Raw genomic sequence first — 24,880 nt, 5'->3', positions numbered from 1 at the left:
CTCTTTTTCTATTTGTGATATAATGGTTAATCCGGCTTCGTTTTTTTTGTCAAAGGCAAATTATTATGTTTATCCATTATGTATTTAAAATGTTCAAGTATAACATATATTAACACAAATTGATAACATAACAATAATAAGTCAGAAATAATCAATCGTATAAATCCGCAGATTTTTCAGAATAGTTTTTCTTCCACTAACCAGATTTAGTCTGCTGGTGGATTTGATCCATGAAAAGTAGTACTTTAAGTTTCATGTTATTGGACACAATTGAGGACTGAATCCATCACAAAATCTTCTCATGTATGGTTTGAAGGGTGCAGAAACTCTCTTCTAGATATGGTAACAGCATATGGGTCTCATTAATATTTCTAAGGATAAGATAAAATGCTCTTAAATCATAATCATTATTCTTATTACCAAGTTATATATTTAAATGTATTATATAGGTATATTAAAATAAGGTTTGTATTTTCTTATTATTTATAAACAAATAGTAAATAATTTAAATTATTTTTAAATAGTATATTTCAAATGTAAAATAAAGAAAAGTTCAAATTATAAAATAAATAAATACTAAATAGTGTAATTGATTTACATACTCAAGATTTACAAAGCATGTATTTAATAAAAATTACTTAAGCTAAAATGATTCAAACTGAATTTTACAAAATAATAAATTTTGGTATAAATATGAAAGCCATACACAAGGATTGATGACCCTTGATTCAATAAAAGGAAACAATTTAAAGACAATATATTTATACTGAGGATGGTAAGGAATAGCAGCATGTTTTATTAGTAAAACTTTAGTTGTGTTAAAAAGAAATTTTTCAGTCTAATATCTGTAAATAATTAAATATTTCTTTAATTAGGAATAATTCATGAACACCCACAAATTTTTTTTTTTCTGTTCAAGATGAATGCTAACATAATTTCAATACGATCTGGCTTTCGTTCAATGTAGTAAAATTATAAATTAAGAGTGTTCAAATAATTGTTACTGTATACAATGATAAAATATCAAAAAACACTTATAAAATATAACAAACTAAACATATTAATAAATTTACAAGCATATTTGTTTTGTTTAATAATAAAACATTAAAATGTACAAGCATGATTAATGCGCAAAAATGTATTTAAAAATAGTATTGTTAGTATGATATTTAAATAAAAACTTAATTGAAAAAATGTGGCATTACCACTCACGATAAAACAAATATATAAAAATAAGTTTATAATAGTTAGGTTTGAGAAAAAAATAAAATTAACATTTATGTGCAATAAACTTCATAGCTGGGGAACTCAGTAAGGAGCTGGAGGTGATTCTTCCCATTTTAGCACTAAGGTACTTTTTGTAAACAGCCTGGGTAAAAAAAAAAAAAAAAAAATATTAAATAATTCGTCTTAACATAATAATATAAATGTAATGTAAACCATTTTACTGAAGATTGAAAGTGCTATAAATATGTCTATTATAATGGATAAAAAAATGATTTATATTAAATAATTTATTAATGCACTGAATATTTGTAAAAAGAAAAGAACTTACGGTTCTTTGAAAAATATATTTAAATATAACATACTTTATACTTCCATTCTGGTGCAATGAGTACTAAATTAGCAAGGGCTTGAACAGTAGATATCAAATCATCCATTTTATATGTTGAGTGTTTTTGTAGTAGATCTGTCCAGTATAAAGATAACAATGATTTGACATCTTCAGGTCTATCATCTAATTCAGGGTCGTTTGTTATAACAATTGCCAACAATAGGCCAGATGCAGCCATCTCGGATGGTTTAATGTGTGATACATTATAGTCAATTAATGCCAATTCTAAAAAGTATTTAGCCAAAGAATGTTGAGATGATCGAGCCTATAAAAAAATAAAAAAAATAATAAACCATAAACTAAATATTATACACGTGACCCTAATATAATATACAAGTATTTTTGTGTGACTTACACCAGATACTTTACTAAATCTTCTTAAAAAAGTTAATGAGAATGGTCTGGATAGTGAATAATTTATTGTTCGGAACACATCTACTAAACTAGATTTAACTTCATCTTTCGTGAAAGCATTGTCAGATAAATAGATAAAGTCAGTGATTTCAGGTACATATATTTCTTCATATTTACAGCCAAGTAGTAAACTTGTTGCTCCTAGTAATTGAAGTTTATTCCGTGCAACATTTTTATTTTCCTATAATAAATTTAATTAAATTTATTAAATTTATAAATTAAATTAAAAAAATGAATTTACTTGTAAATATCTGTCAAGAATTCCAACTGCCATATAAAGGGATTCTTGCATAATTTGAAACTCTTGTTGTACTTCAACTAACCAGTCAACTACAACACTACGGTTGGATGGAGTAATATATTTATGATTGGCTAAATAATCTGGTTTTATGATACTTTTATCCTAAATATGAAATGTACAACCAGTATTAGAACTATACTAAATAATTTATTTAATAGCATTTACCTCTAAGGTCATTAAATATTCAAAAATTTGTTTAGAGTAAGCCCCAACAAGAAAAGGATCATATTCATCATTTTTGTCAACAGTATCAACTTTGCAAGCAGAAATCCACTCTTTTTCTTTTTTTTGTGTTTCTGTTAGTTGAACCTGCACATTTTAAATTATAACTGAATAATTTGGATATTTTTTTATATTTTTTATAAATTAAATTTACTAACTGATTTGTTTCGGAGCGATGAGCTTCTGGTCAAAGTTCCTCTAAAGGATTTCACCAATCCAACAGTTTTAGGTCTTGTGATAGCTTTTGGAATATTTGATACATTTTCATTTAAACCAGTATTACCTTTAATAACAGTCTTAGAAGTATTTAATGAAGGTTTCACTTTCACATTGGTTGGAAGGGTTGAGCGATTTAAACTAAAGTGTAAATATTTTTATTATTATTAACAAAAAAAAATAATATATTAGTTAAATATACTTGGTTGCAAGTCTAGTAGTTGGTTTTGTTATTATAATTTTTGATTTTTGATTAGCATTTTGATTATTCTGCAAGTTACTACTCAAATCATTAAGAACAGGTCTTCTAGTAGCTAATACACCACTGCTTTTAAGATCTTTGACTCCTTTTGGAACATTGTTTTCAGAATATACTTTATCTTGTCTCTATAAAATATATATATATATATATATATACAGACATGCATATTAAAGTTGAAACATTTTATTCTTGTTCCAGAAAAAAAATGTCTTATGATATGTATCATAAAACAATAAAAAAAGTGTAAGAACATTAAATGTTACACCAAATTTTGGTGTACCAACATTTAAATGCAGGACATTGAGTCACAAAGATGATTGGAGATGAAAAATCATTATTTTACTATAATTATTACTATGATTAGTTAAGCTTATAAAAGTATATATGTATATAAAATCACTTAAGATAGCGATTATTCCTTAACCTTTTTATATTTGCGCATTTTAGGTTGATAAATGCTAATTTATGGCATATATTCTAAATAAAATAACAGCATCTGTATACTTACAATTTACCTGCTATACTCAGGGACTGACTGGCCCATTGTCTTGTAGGATAATAAGCATTTGAATTACAGGGTCTGGCCATATATCAATGAGCACCAAGGGGCCATTATTAAGAGTTTATAATTTGTACATTTCATTATAATTCTTAGCTATAATTTCTGAGTTTAGTTAATATTATGATTTATGGTAGATTAAATCATGATATCAACCAATTGTCTATTAAAGATTCAAAAACTTTAATTTTTTTTTTTACGTATAAATTCTACTTAATTTACACATTTATACAGAACTTATGGGTAAATTTTAAATCTATCATGTAACATTGATTGCGAAAACATCTTCAGTAAACTGAAAATAATCAAGAACAGCTAACACTAATCAATAGTATAACAAGTAAAAGTATTCATAATGCCTTCTGAAAAAGATTTAGAAGATGCTCATTTCAAAAATCCTCAGTGTTATTTTATAAATTATTGTTAATATAGTTTCCATTATAGGTTAAATATTTTATGTTATCAATGTTAGAAAAGAACTGTACAAAATATGGAATGAAATATATTTAAAAGGAAAAACCATTAGTGATTTCAAGAAGGGTATTGTGGTACTGATTCCAAAAAAGAAAAGAACACAAAAATGTGAAGAACACAGAACATTAAACCTCATCACACATGCCTCTAAAATTATCATCAAAATAATCAAAAACAGGATAGATAAAAAGAATGAAGAAAATCTGGGTAAAGATCAATTTGGATTCAGAAAAAACACAGGAACCAGGGAGGCAATCGTAACGCTGAGAGTACTAATTGAAAAACAAATTAGAAAAAACAAAGATACATTTATAGCCTTTGTTGATTTGGAGAAGGCGTTTGATAATATAAAGTGGAATATATTATTTGATATTCTAAAATCAATTGGAATTAAATATTACGACAGAAGATGCATCTATAATTTATACAAAAACCAAAATTTATTAATAATATATATATAATAATTATAGATGGGAAAGAAGAAATAACAAAAATTAAAAAGGGTATACGACAGGGCTGTAACCTATCACCGATGCTGTTTAATCTATATATTGAAGAAGTAATGAAAGAATTAAGAATAGAAGCTAAGCAAGGAGTTAGAATAGATAGAGGAACAATTAATCCACTGAGATTTGTCAATGACATTACTTTTTGTGCAGAAACAGAAAATGACCTGCAAAAGATTTTAACTAAGGTCAATAAAATATTATGGAACAAATATGGAATGAGATTAAATAAAAAAAAGACAATGGTTATGGTGTGCAGCAAGACAAACCCAGTTCAACTTAATATTCATATAGATAAAGCACGCATTGAACATGTGCATCATTTTAATTACTTAGGAAGTAAAATAACGGAAGATGGCCGTTGTAAAGATGAAATTCTAAGTAGAATAGCACAAGCGAAGAGGGCTTTCCAGAAAAAAAGACACATACTAACCACCAATAGTATGGACTTAGAGGTAAGAAAAAGGTTCTTAAAAATATATGTATGGAGTATTACCTTATATGGCTGTGAAACCTGGACAATCAGTGCAATAGAGAAAAGAAAACTAGAGATCTTCAAAATGAGGTGTTATCATAAAATGTTAAGAATTAAATGGATTGATAGAATAACGAATAAAGCAGTACTAAATAGAATAAAAGAAAAGAAAATACTATGGCATACCATAAAAGTTAGAAGGGCTAAAATGATAGGACATTTACTACGCCATGAGAGTCTATCGAAAATCGTCATAGAAGGCGACGTTGAAGGCCATATAGGAAGAACACCAAGGATGGAGTACATGAAGCAAATCATAATTAACGGAAGAATAGTTATAAGGAACTAAACGAATTGGGTAATGATAGGGACGCAAGGAAAACTGCAACAAACCAATCTAAGGATTGAAGACTGAAAGAAGAATTTTCCATTTTATTTTCATTACTGTTAGTATCATGTTATCTTTTTTTGGTGCAGTACTTTATTGAATATACTTAAATCTATCCTATATAAATTATCCAAATGTACATACAGCAGAAACTAGATAAACAAACACTCTCGGTTAACAAAAAAAAAAAAAAAAAGGAAACTGGCAAAATATACAAATAATGCAATTGTTATTGAATTCAAAGAACAATTATAAAAAAAAATTTGCAATATACATAATCTGAACTTGTTAGAGAACAACATAATTACTCTAACAAAACTAGACTAAAAAAAAAAAAAAACCACTAAAAGATATGATCACTGTAATGATGTAAGAAAATACAATCATAGATTAGCTTTACTGATAATTGGAAAATCCAAAAAACATAAAGCATTTAAAAATTTAAATTTAAATGCACTGCCTGTGAACTTTTATGAAAAAAAAAATACTTGGATAGACTTAACAATATTATACAAAAAAGTTCAATTATAATCAATTAAAACATTAACAACTTTCTAAAGGATAATTTTCATATTAAATTTACATTAGTATAATGAACTAAACTTGAAAGAATCTTAAGTTTAATAATTTAATATTATAAAACTATGATATATTATGTATTTTAAATTTAATATGTAGTTTATATATTTTTTTTTACATATAATTTAACATAGGTAACTATGTGAAAAATTAACTCACATGAATTTATCATATAAGAAGTTTACAAAGTGACTGAGAAACAATGATAATAATATTAATTAATTACTTATTTATGTTTTAAAAATATGTAACTGTAAAGTATTATTTAGGTATGTTTTAAAACTAAAATAATTATTTAAGTAAATAAAGATTTGATAAAAACTATAAAATAATACCTACTACCCTAAAAAGCAAAATAGATTTATTTTCAAGTAATCGAATAAATTATAGAGAAATATATATTATATCACGTTTCATGATGGTAATATAAATGATATAAATATAAATTGATAAATCTGAAGTACCTATTAATAATTTCAATTGAATAATGATTTTCACCAATACATATTTTTTAAGCAATTATTTAATAATAACTATCATTATAGTTGTATTAATTAAATGCATCGAAATATACTACAACATACCGAGCAAATGCACGGCCATTATTATAACTTACTAAAATATAATTGTACTATTGATCTGTGAACTAAAGTATAAAAATCTTACCAAGTGCATGTCACGTCTAATGCCGGTTGCCATTTTTCAATAGATGATAACAATAGTGAACGAAAAAGAACAATTGAAAACCGTTTTTAAAAGAGGAAAACACTTAGGTCCGTGATTTAAATGAAACTAGTATAATTATACGTATAACGTGCTGTTTAACAAGTTTTAACAAAAATAGTTCTGGAAAACCAACGACTAACGTATACAAAAATAGAAAGAAAAAAGTACAAATGTACACTATACACTATACAGTGATTTATTACAGGTAACAAGAAAAATTGTTCAATTTTCGATTCAATAAGACAGGCCATAGAAAGAATATTAGACAGTGAGAAAATTGAATTATTTTAACGGATTTTCTCCCCACTATGTATCTTATATATTATACGCTATATTTCTAGAGTGTGGCCAACGTAAGACATCTTACACTTAATCTGGTATTTATTTTTGATCCGCTCATGAGCAATTTTCCGTTGAAATTTATAAAATATCTCATAACTATCTCTAGAATATTTAAATATTCTATTTAAAAACAGAATAGGTACTTCAATTAAGAACTAAATAATTCATAAATATATTGTTTACTATAATAGGGTTACATATTTATAATTTTCTGTTTTACTTGTAGAGATAGTTATCAGTCATTGAAGAGTTTGATAATAGTGTTTCTATTCGATAACCGTTAAAGTTTAACGTATTAAATGTAGTGATAATGATTTGGTTTTTACTTACCTATTTAATATTTTGCACACATTGGTGTTTTTTTTCTTAATGTAACGTATATATTTATTGATGGTATATTCAATTCATTGAGAATACCTAACCATGAATTAAAAATTGTCTTTAGAACACCTTATTTGAATGATAATTTGTTTAAATTTAAAATTTTTTAAATATCAAACATAAAAATTCCTATTTTAAAATAGTATTGATTTATAATATCTGCCATATTTAAAATATATTTATTTGATGACTTCAACTATTAATTTTCACAAATAACATGAAAAATGGCGTTGATACAATCAAGGTAATCAATTTAATGAATAATATATTTAACCAAAATTTTGTTCATTATTTATTAATTATTATTGTTACCTTTGCGTTAATTGTATACAAATTTATAATTCTGTACACATTTATATTGCAACTGTAAAGAGAAATAATTTTAAAGTTTACAAATTATTTTTGATAAATTAAAACAATTTTAAAATTATTGAGTTTTCAAGTTGAAATTATTTGATGGTTAGAAATTTCAGTATGTACTTTCATACATTCTAATGAATTTATTTAAAATTCAAATATTACCAAAATAATATCGTTGAAATTATATGATATATTTATAAAAAGTTTTTTTTTAGTAACAAATCGCCAATGAACTTAAACGATGGACTTATTGAAGTTGATATCATAAGACAAGATAATTTGGCCTATGAATATCTATGCCATTTAGAAGAAACCAAAGTGTATGTTATTATTTATAATTAGTAAAAATAAATCAAAATATATTAATTACTTATTCTACAACAACCAATGATTGATTTTATAATATCCATTTATCATTGATGGATTTTTAGGTGGTTGGAGTCTTGTTTGAAAACCACTTTACCACCTGTTATGGAGCTTGAAGATCATTTGCGAAATGGTATTTTATTAGCTAAACTAGGGAATTTCATAGCTCCTTCTACTGTTCCAATGTCTTGTATTTATGATCGCGATGAAAGACGTTATAAGACAGCTGGCCTTCAGTATCGTCATACAGATAATATTAATTATTGGTTAAAATCTTTAAATACTGTTAATCTACCAAAGGTGAATATTATTATTAGTTTGTTTGTTTGATTATTAATTTATTATTTTTTTTTTTAGATATTTCACCCTGAAACTACTGATGTTTATGATAAAAAAAATATGCCAAAAGTGATTTACTGTCTACATGCTCTAAGTACCCATTTATTCAAACGAGGTCAAGCACCATTAATCCAAGATTTATATGGAAAAGTTGATTTTTCTGGTGAATATATTTAATTTTGAATGTAAAATAAATTAAAATAATTCAATTATTGGTACTTATATTTAATATTTTAGCTGAAACAATAACTGCTACCAGGAAAGAATTGGCTGAAAATGGTATAGAACTTCCTAAATTCCAAAAAATTGCAGGATTGTTATCAGAAGATATCAAAGGAAACACATTAACATTACATGAAGCAATTTTAGAAATAAATAATTCTATTAAATCTAAGGTTCAAAAATATTATGGTTTTGTAGTATATATTATAATATTCATATATTTAATATTTTAGGATATGAATTATTTTACTAAAAGTCTCTGCAATAAAGCAGCAAAATTACAATTTATAAATTTGAATTATATAGATAAATATTTAGAAGTTTTGCGTAATGCTCAACATTCAAAAGAAGATGCTACTATGAATAAGGTAATTCAAAATCAAGAATCTAGTGCTTTACTTAATAGTTGTTGAAGCTTTTAAAAAAATAGAAGCATAATAATTTTATATTATTATAAATTGCATTTTAATAATAATACATCAAAAGTAATTAACAATTTTTTCTGAAAATAAAAATCATTGATATTCATATTTTCAGTCTTTAAGTGAAAGTTTTGAACCTGACACATATGATGATATTTTAACTCAAAATGAAATACAAGGATATATTTCATCAACTAATAGTAAGTTACTTTAAATTTATTCTATTCAAACTAAAAATTAATTTTTTTTTATAGTTGACCTAAAGTGGAATGAAATGATTGAAGCAACTTGTGAAGATGAAATTATAAATATATTAAAATCAAAATATATCCCACTCATTGTAAGTATTATAAGTAATTAACAAATGCATTTTCTTATGAATATATTACTTAATAATAATTATAATTTTTTTTTTTTTTTTTAGGATGTTCAAAAACAAAATGGTAGATATTATAAATCTGAATTCCAAAATTTATTGCGGACTGTTAATTATAAGAATTTGAATACAATTGATAAAAAATGTTATCTTCAACGTATTGTCAATTCTGGAAACCAATATGCATTAAATTTCCAAAAACGTAAAATATTATATATTTATTATAGCTTATTCATATCATTAATTATGAAATTTATCTTTAGAAGAAATTTCAATAAAAAAATTAAATGATACATTAATCATTAATGACATAGATGGTTTTACACGTATCATAAAAGATCCAGTGTTAAACTTAAATCATCTCATCAATGAATTTGCAATTCCTTTATATTTTGAAGAACTTAAGATAGATCGATGTGATATAGATGTAAGACTGATTTTAAGTATTAATTAATTTTTTAAAAATATTTATTCGTTGTTTAAAAATTTTGTGTTTTCACATATAAATTATATGTAAAATAACGAGAGATGTATTTTTTTTTTTTACAATTTTAATTCATCAAAATTATGCATCACAGCTATTTTTGAATTTTTGCAGCAAAACTTGAGTTATAATGATATTGTACAGAGCTTGCAAGTTCTTAATCTCATAGCAGATGTCACAAAAGCAGTTCTTTCAGAAAATATTGATTTGACATGGGATCGTTTAGCAAAATTAAAAAAATTTTTCCCAGTAAAAATACCCTTTTATTATACACTTATAAAAATCTAAAATATTATATTTTGAAAAATTTAAAAATACTTAGGATCAAGAACTTGATGCTGGGTTAAAACTGCAATATTGGAGTGCATTTGATGCATGTAGACGATTTAAAGTTATAAATAAAGGTAGCTTTGGGATATTATCATTTATGAATATTAAAGACTGTGTAAACATTGTTCATAACCAGTTAGAACAAAACAAAGAAGGTATTTAATTATAAATATATAATTTGAAAACATATTTTGATTTACTTCATTGTTTTTTATCAGTAATAAATGTTTTACAACAACTAAATTATGCCTTAAAATGGAATGATTTTAATACGATGAAGCAATGTATAATGAATCCTACATTAAGATTAGAATATTCAGTAAAAGCAAAAGATTTACAATATGCATTTGAATTATTATTGGTATGAATAAATATTGTAAATATTTACTTTAAATTGTATAAAAGTAAATTGCTATAGTTTTATGTATTATATATGTACTTTTTAGAATCGAAAAAATGACTCCGAAGATGATGTTGAAATTTGGAAAGATGACGTTGAAGATGTTTTAAAAAGAGTGTGCGATGAAGTTGAAAGTATTCATAGAAGTGAGTCTTAAATTATATAAGTTAAAATCTTTGTTACATCTAAGCTAAATGAATATGTTATACTGATTAAGGTGCTGAATGGCTCTTATCAGTGAACTTGTCTTTGGTTAAGAATGAAAGAACTAAACTAGCACAAGAATTCCTTAAACTTGTTCCAATGAGTGAAATGGAACAACAAGAAATTTGTGTTACATTGTTACATTTACTGGAATCAAAGGTAGGTTCAATCATATGAATTTTATCAGAATGCTTATTTTTTATGTAATGGACATTATAAGATAATACATTGTCAATATAGTGGTTTTATAATAACTATAGCATAGATTTAAATGCACTAATATATTAAAATATGCATTTAAGACAAAAAATATGTACTTGAAATTTAGAAAAATTTATTATTTAATTAAAATAATACATAAAAAAAATTATTTAACCCCACTATAAATTTTTTTTCCTTATTTTTAAAGGATTTTACTAACCAAAATAATTTTGTGTAGGTAGTTTTCATCTATAAGAAAAAAAGAATCAATATCAAAAATATATCCTAAATGCAAATTGCAATAATTTTAGTTATATTTTCACAAACCATTGATTTGCGTTTGTCAGTCAATACATTTTTATATCTTAAAAATTATCTTTTTACGTCTACAATAGTGATAGGTGATGTATAAATATATCATTTAATTTGAGGATAAATCTTTGCCAATTTGAATTGATTAAATTTCGCCATTTAAAAATTATTTTCATTTAAAATTAAACTATGTCATAGTCTTCATTTTTTGATAATACTTTTCTACATTTTTCATAAACAGATTTACTCAATATATTACAATACCTAGAATATATTTCAAAATTATCAAAAAAAAAAAAAAAAATTGAAATATACAAAAATATGCTCTAAAAAAATTTGTTGTTTAAATTGTTGTCAAAAAACAAATTTTTTGTTAATTTAGCATATCATACGACCAACCAGAATAAATATGCCAATGCATATAAATCCGTGCTTTAAAAATAACCATTTGTAAAGTTTTTCTTATTATTTTTTTAGAACTTAATAGTTTTATAGAATACAAAACTAATGTGTTGTTAAATTATGAACTATTGTCTAAATTGTATTTTTCTTAATTTGATAAAATAAAGCTCACTACTATGGTTTGAATTCAAAATAGATATTTGTTTTATATATATTCAATATTTGATCAATTTTCAGGCAAAATACAAAGGTCCTTGGGTTGTGCATCAAACACCTTATGGTCGATGTGTTTATTTAAACCTAGAAACTTTAGATTATTCGTGGGAAAAACCAAATTTTCTCCCTACACCGAAATATTTAAATATGGAAGAAATACAGGCAAGTATAAAGTAATTTTAAAAGTATAAATTTAATGTGACAGATATTAATCATTACTATGGTGTATATTATTAAACTTCTATCAAATTTTTCAATTCTGCAAAGTTGGTATTTTAAGATAATTAGCTCAGATATTACAAAAAGTAATTTTTCAATTCTTGATTATTACAATTATTACTTCTAAAATAGTAAAATATATTTAATTAAATTAAATAACTATAAAAAACCTAATCAGTTTGCATTTACACATTTATCATAATAATAATTTTCAATCTAATAAAAGTTTAGAAGATATTAATTTTACATGAATGTTAGATGCAGCAATTACAATAAACAATCTATTATTAAAATCCAATTTTGTTAAAAAAAAAAATATATAGAAGTGAAGTCTGAAATTTGCCTTAATTAAAAATATTATAAATTTACATATGTGGTTTTCTTCTATAATATATAATTGATTTATGTGGTGTTGATCAAATTTTTTATATCAGAACTAATTTTGTGTGATGACAATCCATGTTTGTATGACAATTTATGCTTGGTGGATAAAAATAAATTGTAACATTATATAATTAATCTTTTTTTTTCTTTTTTCTATAGACTACTATAATGAATATGAAAAAAAGTTATCAACATCGGAAAGAATCTGAAGAAATGGAAAAAATGATTACTCAACTTCAAGCACATATTCGTGGGTTTTTAGTTAGAAGGGAACTAAAAAACAAAAATAAATGGAGTAATAAACAAGAATATTATGCTATAAAAATACAAGTGTGTTTTATTTTTATTTTTTAATTAATTTAATTGTCTTATACATTTAACCTATTGACTTATAACTATTTCAGAATTGGTGGCGATGTATTCTTTTTCGCAGACAATGGTCAGCTATGATGAAGAAAGTTAGAAAACAATTAAAACCTTTCCAACGGGTTTATACTACAAGTGATGTTAGTGAAAACAAAATAAAATGTTTATACTGTATGAGATAGCAATAATTTTGTATTCTAGGTGAAACATATAATACAGATACAAGCTATTTGGAGAGGTAAAATGGTTCGTAATAATTTTTATCACTTGTTTCATACAGCAAATCCTCCTTATAAGATTGTTAAACATTTTGCTCGTTTACTTAATTTCAATTTGGAAGACTATCATCGGGAGTTAGAACTACAAGTGAATTTTTTTGCTTTGTTATTCTTAATACAGAATCATAAATAAATGTGTTATTTATTAATTTTTTTTTTTCATATATCAGAACCTTCGTGGCCAAATTACTAAACATATACGTCTAAGTAATAAAATGTCACATGAAGCTGATGAATTAGATATTAAAATAGGTTTACTCATTCAAAATAGAATATCTTTACAGGTAATATTAATGTATTGTATATTTTCTACAAACATTAGTATAAAATAATATTTTGTTTTTATTAAGGATGTTATTGGTCATAAAGTAAAAGCCAATGAAGATATCAATAAAATACATCCATCAAATAATATGCAGCATTCAATTAGCTTAATGTCTTTAAATAAAAATAGCAAACACTTATTAGAATGTTATCAGCATTTGTTTTATATGCTTCAAACAAAACCTTATTATTTAACAAAACTAATATTCTGCTTGCCTTATTCAGTTCGCCATATATCTAAGTAAATATTTTAAATTATTAAAACTTTTCTAAAATAAGATAATATTGAATGAAATATTGCATTTGATTACAATTTATTTCAGATTTTTAGAACAAATTCTTATGTCAGTTTTCAATGCTGGAAGCAATAGCCGTGATGCTTATTTTATGTTAAAGCTATTGACATTAGCTTTGAAGGAAGAAATTAAAATAAATTGTACTAAAGCAGCAGAAATTAAAACTTCAAATTTATATATATTAAAAGCAATTGTTGATCAAGCAAGATGTTTTGATAATCAGAAGCGTTTAAATACAATCTTTAAGACAGTTGTAGAAAAGGTATATTATTAATTATTAATAAACTAACTTTTTCACTGATTGTTTATAATGATGAAGTTATATTTTTAATTTAAATTTATAAAATAACTTTGAAATCCATATTTTCATACTTTACTTTAATTCTCAAATTTAACGCTTACATTATCATTGGTTTATTACCACTAAACAAATAAATCCAATTGTTAATAAAGATATTGTAAAAAAATTAATTAATATTAAACTAATATGTGTTAATAACTGTATTTAGCTGATACATCATAGAAATAATCTATTTATTGACACAAACCCAGTAACAATTTACAGAACATGGCGTAATGAATTGGAGACCAACACCGGAGAAATTTCGTATGAACCGCTTTTATAATTCTAATTTTAAATAATTACAATATTCTATTTTATTAATAGAGATTTACCAAACTCTGTTGACCAACAAACTGCTCTAAAGTATGACGAAGTTCAAAAAAGATTAGCTCATAATTTGGAACAGCTACAGAATATAACAGAAGAATTTTTAAATAAAATTTTAGATTCTAAACCATTAATACCTTATGCTATATTATACACAGCTCGAACATTACGTGAAATTATACAAGAACTATTTCCTGATACACGAGAAAATGAGGTTTATAAGGTATGTATATGATTATTTAGTTAAACTATGTGTAAAAATAATTGTTAATTAATTTAAAATGTTCGTTAAGATAATTGGCTATTTTGTCTATAATTTATACATGAATCCTGTTATTATAACACCTGAAATATATGATATATTTGAAACAAAAATCGAAGATGGAATAAGTTATCGTCAACGACATAATTTAGCTAGTGTAGCAAAAATTTTACAATATGCTTCAAATAAAAAAGGGGTATGAAATTATTTGGATTTTTAAATGTTTGTATAATTTTATATTTATACATGATTATTACTATCATTTTTAGTACAAGGATGAAATTCATTTAAAATGTATGAATCCTTTTATACTCGATTGTTACACAAAATTAAAATTGTTTTTCAACAATTGTAGTAATGTTGATGATCCAGAAATATATTATAATATTAATGAATTTACAGATGTAACACTTTTGACAAAACCAACAATAAATATTACATTACAGGTATGAAATATAATTATATTTCTATATTAATAAAAATGATAAAAATATTTTATGTACTTAATTCTACTTAGGAAATACAAGAAACACATTCTTTATTACTAGATAATATTGATCAAGTTGCACCGGATCCTAATGATCCAATTCATCAATTACTTGATGAATTAGGACCATCGGCACCAACAATTTCACAACTTTATGGATGTAAGGAATTATTATTGTTTTATTTTATTTAATGTTTTTACTAGAATTTATTTATTTTTTAGCTGATGATGATGATATTATGGTCCAAAGACGCATTGCCACAGTTCAAGTTTGTCTAACCCTATCAGATAAATTTGAACCCAGTACTAAAACAGCATCTGTAACTAAATTGTTTATAAAGTAAGTGTATTTTAAAATATTTATGCATTTTAGTTTTTAATATGACATATAAATTTGTAATTTTAGAACAAAAGAGTTATTGATAAGAGTACTTCCATATTTAAGTGGCCATACATTGCCAGGGTCTTTGAGAATAGATTCTACTCCAGATGAAGAATGTCGTTTTGCTGAAAGAGAATCAAAAATAACAATTTCTGGAAATAATGTCGACTATGAAGTGTATGCCATATTTTAATTTATTTGAAGCATAAAATAATATATGATAATATTAATTAGTTAATTATAAATAATGTATATAAAGGGGTACATTAAAAGAAATCAAAGGAAAATTAAGAAAACATTTGAAAGTTTTAGAAGAAGAAGGTATTGTGACAAAAGAAAATGGATATCAAGGTATAATTACATCCGTGGCAAAAGATATTTGTAATCGAAATAAATATCGTCAAATACAAATCAAAGTTGGTAGTGTAAAAAATATATTGAATATGTAATTTTAAGTATTGAATTTTAGGAATTGCAAATGTTAAAATCCACTAAACAGAGGTTGGATGAGAAAATACAATATTTAAATGAAAAAATAAAATCTTATGAACAATATATACAAACTTGTTTAGATAAACAAAATACCGGCCAGAAGTAAAAAAAAAAAAATGTAATAATAGTTTTATTTATTTTAATTTGTTATTTATTTAGGAAACAAAAAAATGCATCTAATAGAGGTAAACAATTAAAGTCTAAGAAAAGTATACGCTATACCGCAGCTAAATTACGTGAGAAAGGAGTCCTTATCGAAGTTGAAGGACTTCCAGATGGACAATTTAAAAATGCTCAGTTCGAAATTGGTCCAACTGATATACATGGAGTATTTTTAGTTAAAGGGAAATTTATGGGGGTAGAAATGGAAACCATAAATATTGATATACAAGTAAGTTATTTTCTATACAAGATAAAATAATAACTGAAATAACCATTGTAATATTAATTATTCTAAATTATACAATAATTAATCTATTATATATTATTTTTTAAAAGGATTTATTAAAACGTCAATTTGAAGGTGCAACTATAATGGATATTTTTGGTACAGCCAAAGTGAATGTCAACTTATTGCTGTTTTTATTGAACAAAAAATTTTATTGTAAACATTAAAATAAATGCACAAATAATTTATGATTTTAAAATTTAAAATATTTATGTAATAGTTACAACATCTGGTTTTACAAAGAATGTTTATATTATTTTTTCATAGTAGTATTATATTTTATAATAATTTTGTTAATTGTCATCACTAATCATGTACTCTGTAATGTATTCAAATATTTTTTTTTTAACTTAATATATAATTAGTATTAATTACTTTTTTTTTTTATATAATTAAAATTACACAATTAGTAATAAACAAGTAAAAACTGCATTGTAATTTCAGTTATAGAAACTAAATATTACTTTATTTTTAATAAAGTATTAGGCTAATTAAAAAAAACTAGTTCTAATATCAATAACTATATAATTATAATAAATAAAAACTATTTCTATATATATTATGTATATCTTATAACTGTATATGCTTAATTATAAAATGCTCTCTAAAAAAACTAAGTAATAATAAATATCAAGTTCTATCCAAATGTATAATATTAATTTAATAAGTTTATTCATTATTGTGACCAAATTATTGATTATATAAATTGGTAATCAAATTAACAACTAATTTTTAAATAAATAAATTTGATCATCAAATATTTTTTTTATTTTAAATTACTTTTTAATTAATAATAAATTTAAAAAAATAAAGTTTATTAAAAATAAATCCCAGATAATACTGTAGCTCAGACCCAGCTCGGGGGGTAGACGACATGGGCCCACGCCTATGGCGGCATTTTTCCTGGACAATTTTTATGTATAAATAAAAATATTTGATAAAATATTTACTCGTAAGGGGCAAAAACTAAATTTCGCCTATGTTTGTTTAAACATTTGAGCCGGGTCTGCTGTAGCTAGGTTTTTGAAGCTTATATCTTGTATAAGTAATTATTTATATATGTCATAATTAGAAAATCAATTATTTACATGTTTATTAAGTAAATATCATTTTTAAAAATAAACTTATATATTTTAAACAAAAAGTACTGAAATAGTGATGTAATTGTATTCTTCAAGTGGTCTAGTATTATATATCTCAATGCAGATTTAAATATTAGGTTTTTATACTTAACAAATTTATTTAAAAAAAAAAAAATAACTAATTACTTCAAATGTATTTCATTATAAGTATATTGTAAAACATATTTTGAAATATCTATTATTCATAATTTCATTATTGTGTTTAATATTTAATATTGAGATAAAATTAATATTCATTATGTTTATCAAATAATTCATTGGAATGATGAATAGATTTCAGGTCAAAGGTATGTGTACACAATGAATAAAATAATCTAGTACAAAACAAATTGTTAACCTATAATCACCTGAATTCATTTTTCATGTTAAGCATAAAAATGAAAAAAGTGGTATTTTTAGGAATATTTTGTATGTTAAACACTAATTGTTTATGTAATATAGGAAGATGTAAGTATTAATTATTTGTGTATTGAATAGTACTTCATAATATATTGTAAATTAATTTTAACAATTAGTTTACTGGATTGTTATTATATAAAATATACAGGACTGTTTAATTTTTAAGATTATGCATTTGATGATGAAGGGCCAACTTTATCTGAAGATAATGAACGTATTTTGAATTTAACTTTACTGACTAAAAATGTTCTTGAACATTATCAAAATCCTGATCCTGTTGGATTACCAGAAGCTATAACACCACCATATTCAGATCCTGAACCAATACCTGATACAGACAGTCCTCTGTGGAGTTTGAATAACTCAACAATGAAAGGTCATTCAAAGTTTAGACTAAAAAAATTATATGTCAATTTGGTTGATTTACAGGTATATAGAGTTAGAAAATACTTATCATCAATACATTAATTTAATTCGGTAAAATTTCTAATTCTGTTATTTATGTTTTTAGTTAGAATTTGGACTATCAATAGATACATTAGTGGTAGTAGGAAACTATTCTTATTGGAAAATGTATGAAGGATATTATAACATTACACTAAAAGAACTGCACATAGATGGCCAACTAACATTACAAGTTAGTAAATCTGGACACTTGGAGACTAATGATTTAAATATGAATATGAACTATGAAAGTTTACACATGGACACAGATAAATCAAGTGTACCATTTTATGAAACATTTGTTAATGGTTTCACAAATTTTGTTGTTCAAACTATTAAGCCAATAATTATGAAATTAGTAAATATAATGATTAAAGATGAACTTGATGAAAAAATGAAACACTTTAAGCGTTTTCCTAATACAATACCACCTGTGGACTTGCTAATAGCCGAAAGTCGTCAACAAATAAAATCCATGGGATATGATCCATGGCGTGTAGAAGATTTAATAAATGCAGTACATTTTAACATATTTAGTTTGGATATCAATGAAATATGGATTTCAGGATTATCCAGCATATACAGATTGGGAGATATCCATTTGAGTATTCAAAATCAAACAATTATATCTGTTATACATATAGGAACACAAGAACTAAACGGTCATTGTCAATGGAAAATTGGTGCTGCTGGTATACTTAAAACAACAGGTGTCTTAAGTTTTTCAATTGATTATATACACCTAGAGGCAAATGTAACTCAACCAATGGATACACGATTAGCACCATATTTAAATGAGTTTGGATTATCAGTAGGAAATATTCAGTTACGAATGGATGGAGCAGGTACAATTGATTATTTAGCTGAAGCACTCGTCAATATTGTTCCAAATATTTTAAGAAACAAAATTGTAGATGCAATGGAACTTCCTATTAAAAAAAGAATACAGGATGTTTTAGACAAAGTTGACGTTCAAGAAAAAGTTGAACAACGAATTCCGCCAATTATTGACAAAATGATGGAACATAATATTACAGATATATTTAAGGAAAATGAAATACTCCATGAAGATATAAATATTGTTAGTAAAGAAGATTTCTAGGAATTCAAATTTGTAAACACTATTCAAAAATGTATGAAATATTTTTACCTTGATATATTATTTCATTATAAATTAAATTATATATTTATTATATATAAAACATTTTTATAACTATTGTAAAATAAAATATATAGAAAACAATTCTCAATCGATTTTATTTTAGTTATAAAACTTTTGAAATATATTTAAAAATGTATATAGTTTATATACATTAATCAGACTTACTCATATTTTGTAACATTTCAAGAACATGATTTCCCAATGGCTCATCTTCATTAGCCCATGAAATTACAATTTTTTTATTATTACAGTCCACACCATCTTCAACAGTTATTAAAATTGATGTCAATGATATTGATCCATCAGACATAGTGAGTTTGCTTTTAAAAATTGGCAAATTATTTTCTAGCATACTATAAAGTTTTGCTTTAGTTTTTTGAAGTGTTGATGATTCTTTAATTTCCACTGTACATGTAAATCTGAAAATAAAATAAATTTTACTGAGTTAACATTGTCTGCTAAATACAAATTTTTCCAAATATAAAATTTAAAATGTAATATTGAAAATAATAGTGACAAGTGGTTTCATTTTTTATAGATTATTTGATAAGATTACAATGTTTTTAGTAAATGGGCATTTAAATTCACTATCTGAATCGTTTAATTTGAACATTAATAAAGATTGCATTGTAAAAATTAATAGATTTAAAATCTATTCAGCAGGACTTATATAATTTAAATTTATAAATTAAGTTGTGTTTAAAATGTACTAATTAGATTATTATCATTATATAGAATCAGATTGTTAAAATAAAGTATAAAAATAATTGGTTTTTATTTTCTTTCGTTCTAAAGAAGTTAGATCATAAAAATTCAGCACTGCCAAATTAAAAAAAAAACATATTCAGTTATTTTATATCTATCTTATCAAATATAAAATGTTCTTTGAATAAATAAAAAAACACATTGATGAGTTAATTTTATAGCTATATGTTTTATTCAATAATGTATTTAAATGTGCAATAATTGAAGTATAAATTTGTTCAATAAAAAATATTATTAACAAACCTTAAAGTATGACGTTGAATATCTAATTCTTTAAAAGTATCTTTAACACTCATAGCATTTAAATTAGAGGATCCATTTTTTAAAAGGAATGCTCCATGTACTAAACGTTTTCCATTCCCCAAATTATTTGATTGGTCATCTAATATTTCTTTAACCAGTTTAGTACTCATATTGAAAGTATGTATATTTGCTGTTTCAATTTCTACAGTTTCTCCATTAGCAGGCATGAAACAATTTATGTTAAACTCTTGCATAATTTTAGCTCGAAGGAATTTCATTTTTTCTTCCTCACCATGCACTAATAACACATTTTGTGGTTCACAATTCTTTATTAGTTGTATGATACCTTTACCATCCGCATGAGCAGAAAATGATAAGTATTCAACAGACATTTTAACATCAATGAATTTGTTTGGTTCAGCTTCAATTTTTTTGGCACCACTTAAGACTTTATTACCAACAGTCCCAGACACACAGTAACCAGGTACAATCAACATATTTTTTTCATCTGGAGCCCATTTTTTAAAAATATTTAATGATAAGCCGGCATGTAGCATACCTGGAGTTGCAAATACAACCATAGGGCCAGGATTGTGCATGTATGATTTATCAAATGGCTTAATGTGTTTGAAATCAAACATGTTTCGTTGTACAAAGGTTTGTCTAACTTTTTGATTCGTCCAAGTTATAAACATTTTGTAGTAACTATTAGCTTTTTCAGTTAATCCTGCAGCAAAATAAACAGGGACTTTCAAACCCATCCGATCCCAATAAGTATCAATAAGAATACACAATTCTTGAGCTCTTCCCAATGCAAAAATTGGTATTAATACTTTACCACCACGATCTATACATTCGTGTACATTTTTCAAGAAATCTCTTTCTCTACATCTTTTTGAATCTCTTATCGTTGTAGCATATGTTGATTCAGTTATAAGTAATGTTGGTCGACATTTATCAATCCAAGCAGCTCCTAAATGACGATCAGGAGTCATTGAAAAATCTCCAGTATAAACCACAGAATCATTTCCAACTTTAATATAAAACATGGCAGCTCCTAACACATGTCCAGCATAGTATGCTTTTAATTCTATATCGTCTTTAACAGTAACCACTTCATGTAAATTCACTGCAGTGACTTTTTTCATACAATCTCGAATTGCACTAGATGTAAAATATTTTGCTTCTTCTTCATATTCAACTAAATGTTTACGCATATCTTCTAATAAAATTGGAGCAATTGCTTTAGTAGGATGTGTCATGTAGATAGGACCATGATAACCAAGATGTTCAGTCAGATAGGACAGTGCACCACAATGATCCAAATGAAAATGTGAAATAATTACACAGTCTATAATGTCTGTAATATTACCATCAGAGGTAATATATGAGAAATCGGGAAATTTACGTTCATCTTGGTAGCCCATATGCATTCCACAATCAAGCATAATATTACGATTACCAATTGTTATTAAGATACAGCTACGGCCAACATCCTGACCAGCTCCCAGTGGAGTAACAATGATGCGATTACTTATATTCATGATAAGTGTTCATATAATAAAGACTAAAAACAAAACAAAATTAAATATAATTATGTACGTTAATAATTTCAACAGAAACAATATATTGACTGTAATAATTAGAAATCGAATCTTTAGGTTTTTACATATTTTTATTGGTTTTATGCAGATTTATGAGGATGAAAAATGTGGACGATTTATCCATCATAGAGTTCCGAAAAAAACATTTATTTTTTATATTTTAGCATATTTTGGACATTAGAGAATATTTAGCCTATTTTTCATATTTTTGAATATATTCAATTATTGTTCATAAAAAAGCATATTTTATTAATTTCTCGAGTTGTGATTTTTCTAGGAAAAAAAAATGTGATTGTTATATTTATACTCCTATGTATGGAATTGTTATCCATTTTTTCCTTTAAATAATTTATCTTTTACTAAGGAATTGTGCATACAAGTTGTTCATTGTTTTTATTTAACTATTTTGTTTTTTATACATAAATTTATTATATTTATACTCCTATGTATGAACCGTTTTAAATTTTTATATTTAAATAATTTACCTGTTACCAAAAGAATGGCCCATAACAATAATTTAATGTTTTTATTAAATTATTTAAGAAAAAAAAAATCATATCATTGCATATTTACAAATTTAAGGAATATTTAGAAATTATTTTAGGGTTTTTTTAGAGCATATTAGCATCATATTTTAAGCTTTTAAGAACCTAAAATTCCGCTCTTTAGTAAAAATGTAACAAATAATATTTATATAAAAAAAAATTAATGCAATAGAAATTTAGTAAATAAGATAATTTTATTAAAATATACTTTAGAACAATTATTATAAATATATAAATTAGTAGTTAATACATAGAAAGTAATAAATAAGTAGTGGAATATTATATTTATAATCAGAGAATATTTCAGTGCCTCGTGCAAATTTTTTTCTTCAGGGTCACTAGGCACAGGTTGTATATTAAGTACAGATAACAGTGCCCCCTTACTTTCACAAAACTACGGCACCTGGGGCAATTGCCCTCCCTTAAAACGGCTCTTTTTGTAATGTATGATTGGATTCAAATTAAAAAGTCAATAAAATCTTAACTAAATATTAAAAAATAAATAATAAATACATTGGTCGTTTTACACAGAGCTACTTTATTTTAATAAGAGATATTATTTTAAATGTGTACTTATAAGACATACGTTATGAAATTAAAATACGTACTTTGATATTATTATTTATCATTGTCTAAAATGTATTGATAAAAGATATTAATTTTTAAAATCGTTGGTACAATTATTTTTCTTTATTTCATAGTGTCAATGTAACCCTTTAAAAACTGAAATTATGTAAATGTTACTTGGGGTATTTAATATTTACAATTATTATCTTGGACATCTGCTAATGTTAAATGTTTTCAAATAATACCTAGTTAAAAAACATTTAATAGATATCTGTCAGATTCTGGTTTCTCCGTATATTAAAAATCACTATCATAAAAAAAATAATTTAAGTTAATAGTAACTTAGACCTTTTATAATACTAATAATAACCCATTTGGTAATAATATAAAAAATAAAAATATATATTATCAATATCTATAAGACTATTTAAATAGTTAAGTAATAAATTACTTACATTAAATTTAAATTATTAGGTGAGTAATATCATAATATAAATGAATATTTAAAAATCAATAATTTAATCAAAAACATTGTTATAGTTAAGTTATATAATAAAAAAAATTAAAAAGCAAACAGAAAAAAATTGTTTTTTTTTATTATTAATAAAAATTAAGATAACACATTTGATATTTTGATTTAATCTTTACACAGTTATTGACTTAGATCATATACATGTAAATCATCTAAGATTTATATATTAAAGACATAGTTATAATCAGGCTTATGTCCGAGCATGTTATGATAATAGAACATACAAAGATAATCATTATCACAGACGTTTAAATTACTATCACAGATTATTATTTTCATTTATTTTTTAATATAATCTGTGATCGTTGTTTAAATATTTGTCTCTGATAATATATTTAACTAATTATTTTTATTTAAATAATTTAAATCTAGGAATATGGAAAATTATTTTTTTAAATTTTTAAAAATCGTGTGCAAGATCAAACGTTTTTATTACCAAATGAAGTCTAAAATTATGAGAAATAAGCTTTACACTATTATTTATTTTTAGTAAATTGCAGAAACAGCGAGTACATTGTTTAAATTTGTTAACAATATCTACATACTACCATTGATTTTTAGTTATCAATCTGTCCTCATTTTCAATTGATCACATCATGACACATTTGAATGAATGAGTTCACTTTAATCTTTTTTCCAGTAAATCATCATATTTAAATAATTTAACTTTTCTGAATATCCAACAATAATAATAGCATAGTTTTTACTGATAAAATAAAATTAGTATAAGTTAAAACTTATTGCTTGTTATTTAGGACGATATTAGAATACGGTG

The 24,880-nt window shown here is 24.3% G+C and overlaps 3 protein-coding genes across 6 annotated transcripts; 2 read left to right on the top strand and 1 right to left on the bottom strand.

Moving 5' to 3' along the window:
• Nucleotides 1-1,205: 1,205 nt before the first annotated feature.
• On the bottom strand, nucleotides 1,206-24,071 carry LOC112685055 (integrator complex subunit 11). 3 transcript variants are annotated; one of them, XM_025556822.1, is made up of 8 exons: nucleotides 6,678-7,003; nucleotides 2,971-3,155; nucleotides 2,711-2,909; nucleotides 2,496-2,639; nucleotides 2,271-2,432; nucleotides 1,971-2,210; nucleotides 1,590-1,880; nucleotides 1,206-1,369 (listed from the first exon to the last, which is right to left on the bottom strand). In XM_025556822.1, exons 1-8 carry the CDS (start codon nucleotides 6,708-6,710, stop codon nucleotides 1,271-1,273), a joined length of 1,353 nt encoding a protein of 450 aa, XP_025412607.1. In that variant the 5' UTR covers nucleotides 6,711-7,003; the 3' UTR covers nucleotides 1,206-1,270. The 3 variants fall into 3 exon arrangements, with proteins under 3 accessions (XP_025412607.1, XP_025412606.1, XP_025412605.1); XM_025556821.1 differs by lacking the exons at nucleotides 1,206-1,369; nucleotides 1,590-1,880; nucleotides 1,971-2,210; ... (2 more) ...; nucleotides 2,711-2,909; nucleotides 6,678-7,003 and adding exons at nucleotides 20,015-20,268; nucleotides 20,858-22,424; nucleotides 24,029-24,071 and having other exon boundaries at nucleotides 3,062-3,155; XM_025556820.1 differs by lacking the exons at nucleotides 1,206-1,369; nucleotides 1,590-1,880; nucleotides 1,971-2,210; ... (3 more) ...; nucleotides 2,971-3,155; nucleotides 6,678-7,003 and adding exons at nucleotides 20,001-20,268; nucleotides 20,858-22,424; nucleotides 24,029-24,071.
• Nucleotides 7,612-17,031, top strand: LOC112685054 (ras GTPase-activating-like protein IQGAP1). Of its 2 annotated transcripts, none has more exons than XM_025556819.1 (33): nucleotides 7,612-7,704; nucleotides 8,036-8,140; nucleotides 8,252-8,486; nucleotides 8,544-8,688; nucleotides 8,763-8,920; nucleotides 8,981-9,115; nucleotides 9,285-9,369; nucleotides 9,424-9,509; nucleotides 9,594-9,747; nucleotides 9,812-9,972; nucleotides 10,144-10,278; nucleotides 10,352-10,514; nucleotides 10,578-10,720; nucleotides 10,806-10,905; nucleotides 10,977-11,122; nucleotides 12,116-12,256; nucleotides 12,857-13,027; nucleotides 13,102-13,203; nucleotides 13,265-13,429; nucleotides 13,512-13,625; nucleotides 13,692-13,906; nucleotides 13,989-14,223; nucleotides 14,471-14,568; nucleotides 14,629-14,854; nucleotides 14,925-15,089; nucleotides 15,163-15,339; nucleotides 15,411-15,540; nucleotides 15,603-15,720; nucleotides 15,787-15,939; nucleotides 16,022-16,178; nucleotides 16,232-16,356; nucleotides 16,414-16,645; nucleotides 16,753-17,031. In XM_025556819.1, exons 1-33 carry the CDS (start codon nucleotides 7,685-7,687, stop codon nucleotides 16,867-16,869), a joined length of 4,812 nt encoding a protein of 1,603 aa, XP_025412604.1. In that variant the 5' UTR covers nucleotides 7,612-7,684; the 3' UTR covers nucleotides 16,870-17,031. The 2 variants fall into 2 exon arrangements, with proteins under 2 accessions (XP_025412604.1, XP_025412603.1); XM_025556818.1 differs by having other exon boundaries at nucleotides 9,809-9,972.
• LOC112685056 lies at nucleotides 18,143-19,837 on the top strand. Its single transcript, XM_025556823.1, has 3 exons — nucleotides 18,143-18,291; nucleotides 18,410-18,672; nucleotides 18,755-19,837. The coding sequence occupies exons 1-3, from the start codon at nucleotides 18,207-18,209 to the stop codon at nucleotides 19,787-19,789; spliced, it is 1,383 nt and encodes a 460-aa protein (XP_025412608.1). The 5' UTR covers nucleotides 18,143-18,206; the 3' UTR covers nucleotides 19,790-19,837.
• Nucleotides 24,072-24,880: the final 809 nt, after the last annotated feature.

The sequence above is a fragment of the Sipha flava genome, unplaced genomic scaffold (genome assembly GCF_003268045.1).
Source record: "Sipha flava isolate LNK unplaced genomic scaffold, YSA_version1 263_pilon_pilon, whole genome shotgun sequence".
Taxonomy (NCBI): domain Eukaryota; kingdom Metazoa; phylum Arthropoda; class Insecta; order Hemiptera; family Aphididae; genus Sipha; species Sipha flava.
This window is presented reverse-complemented; position numbering and strand designations above follow the sequence as displayed.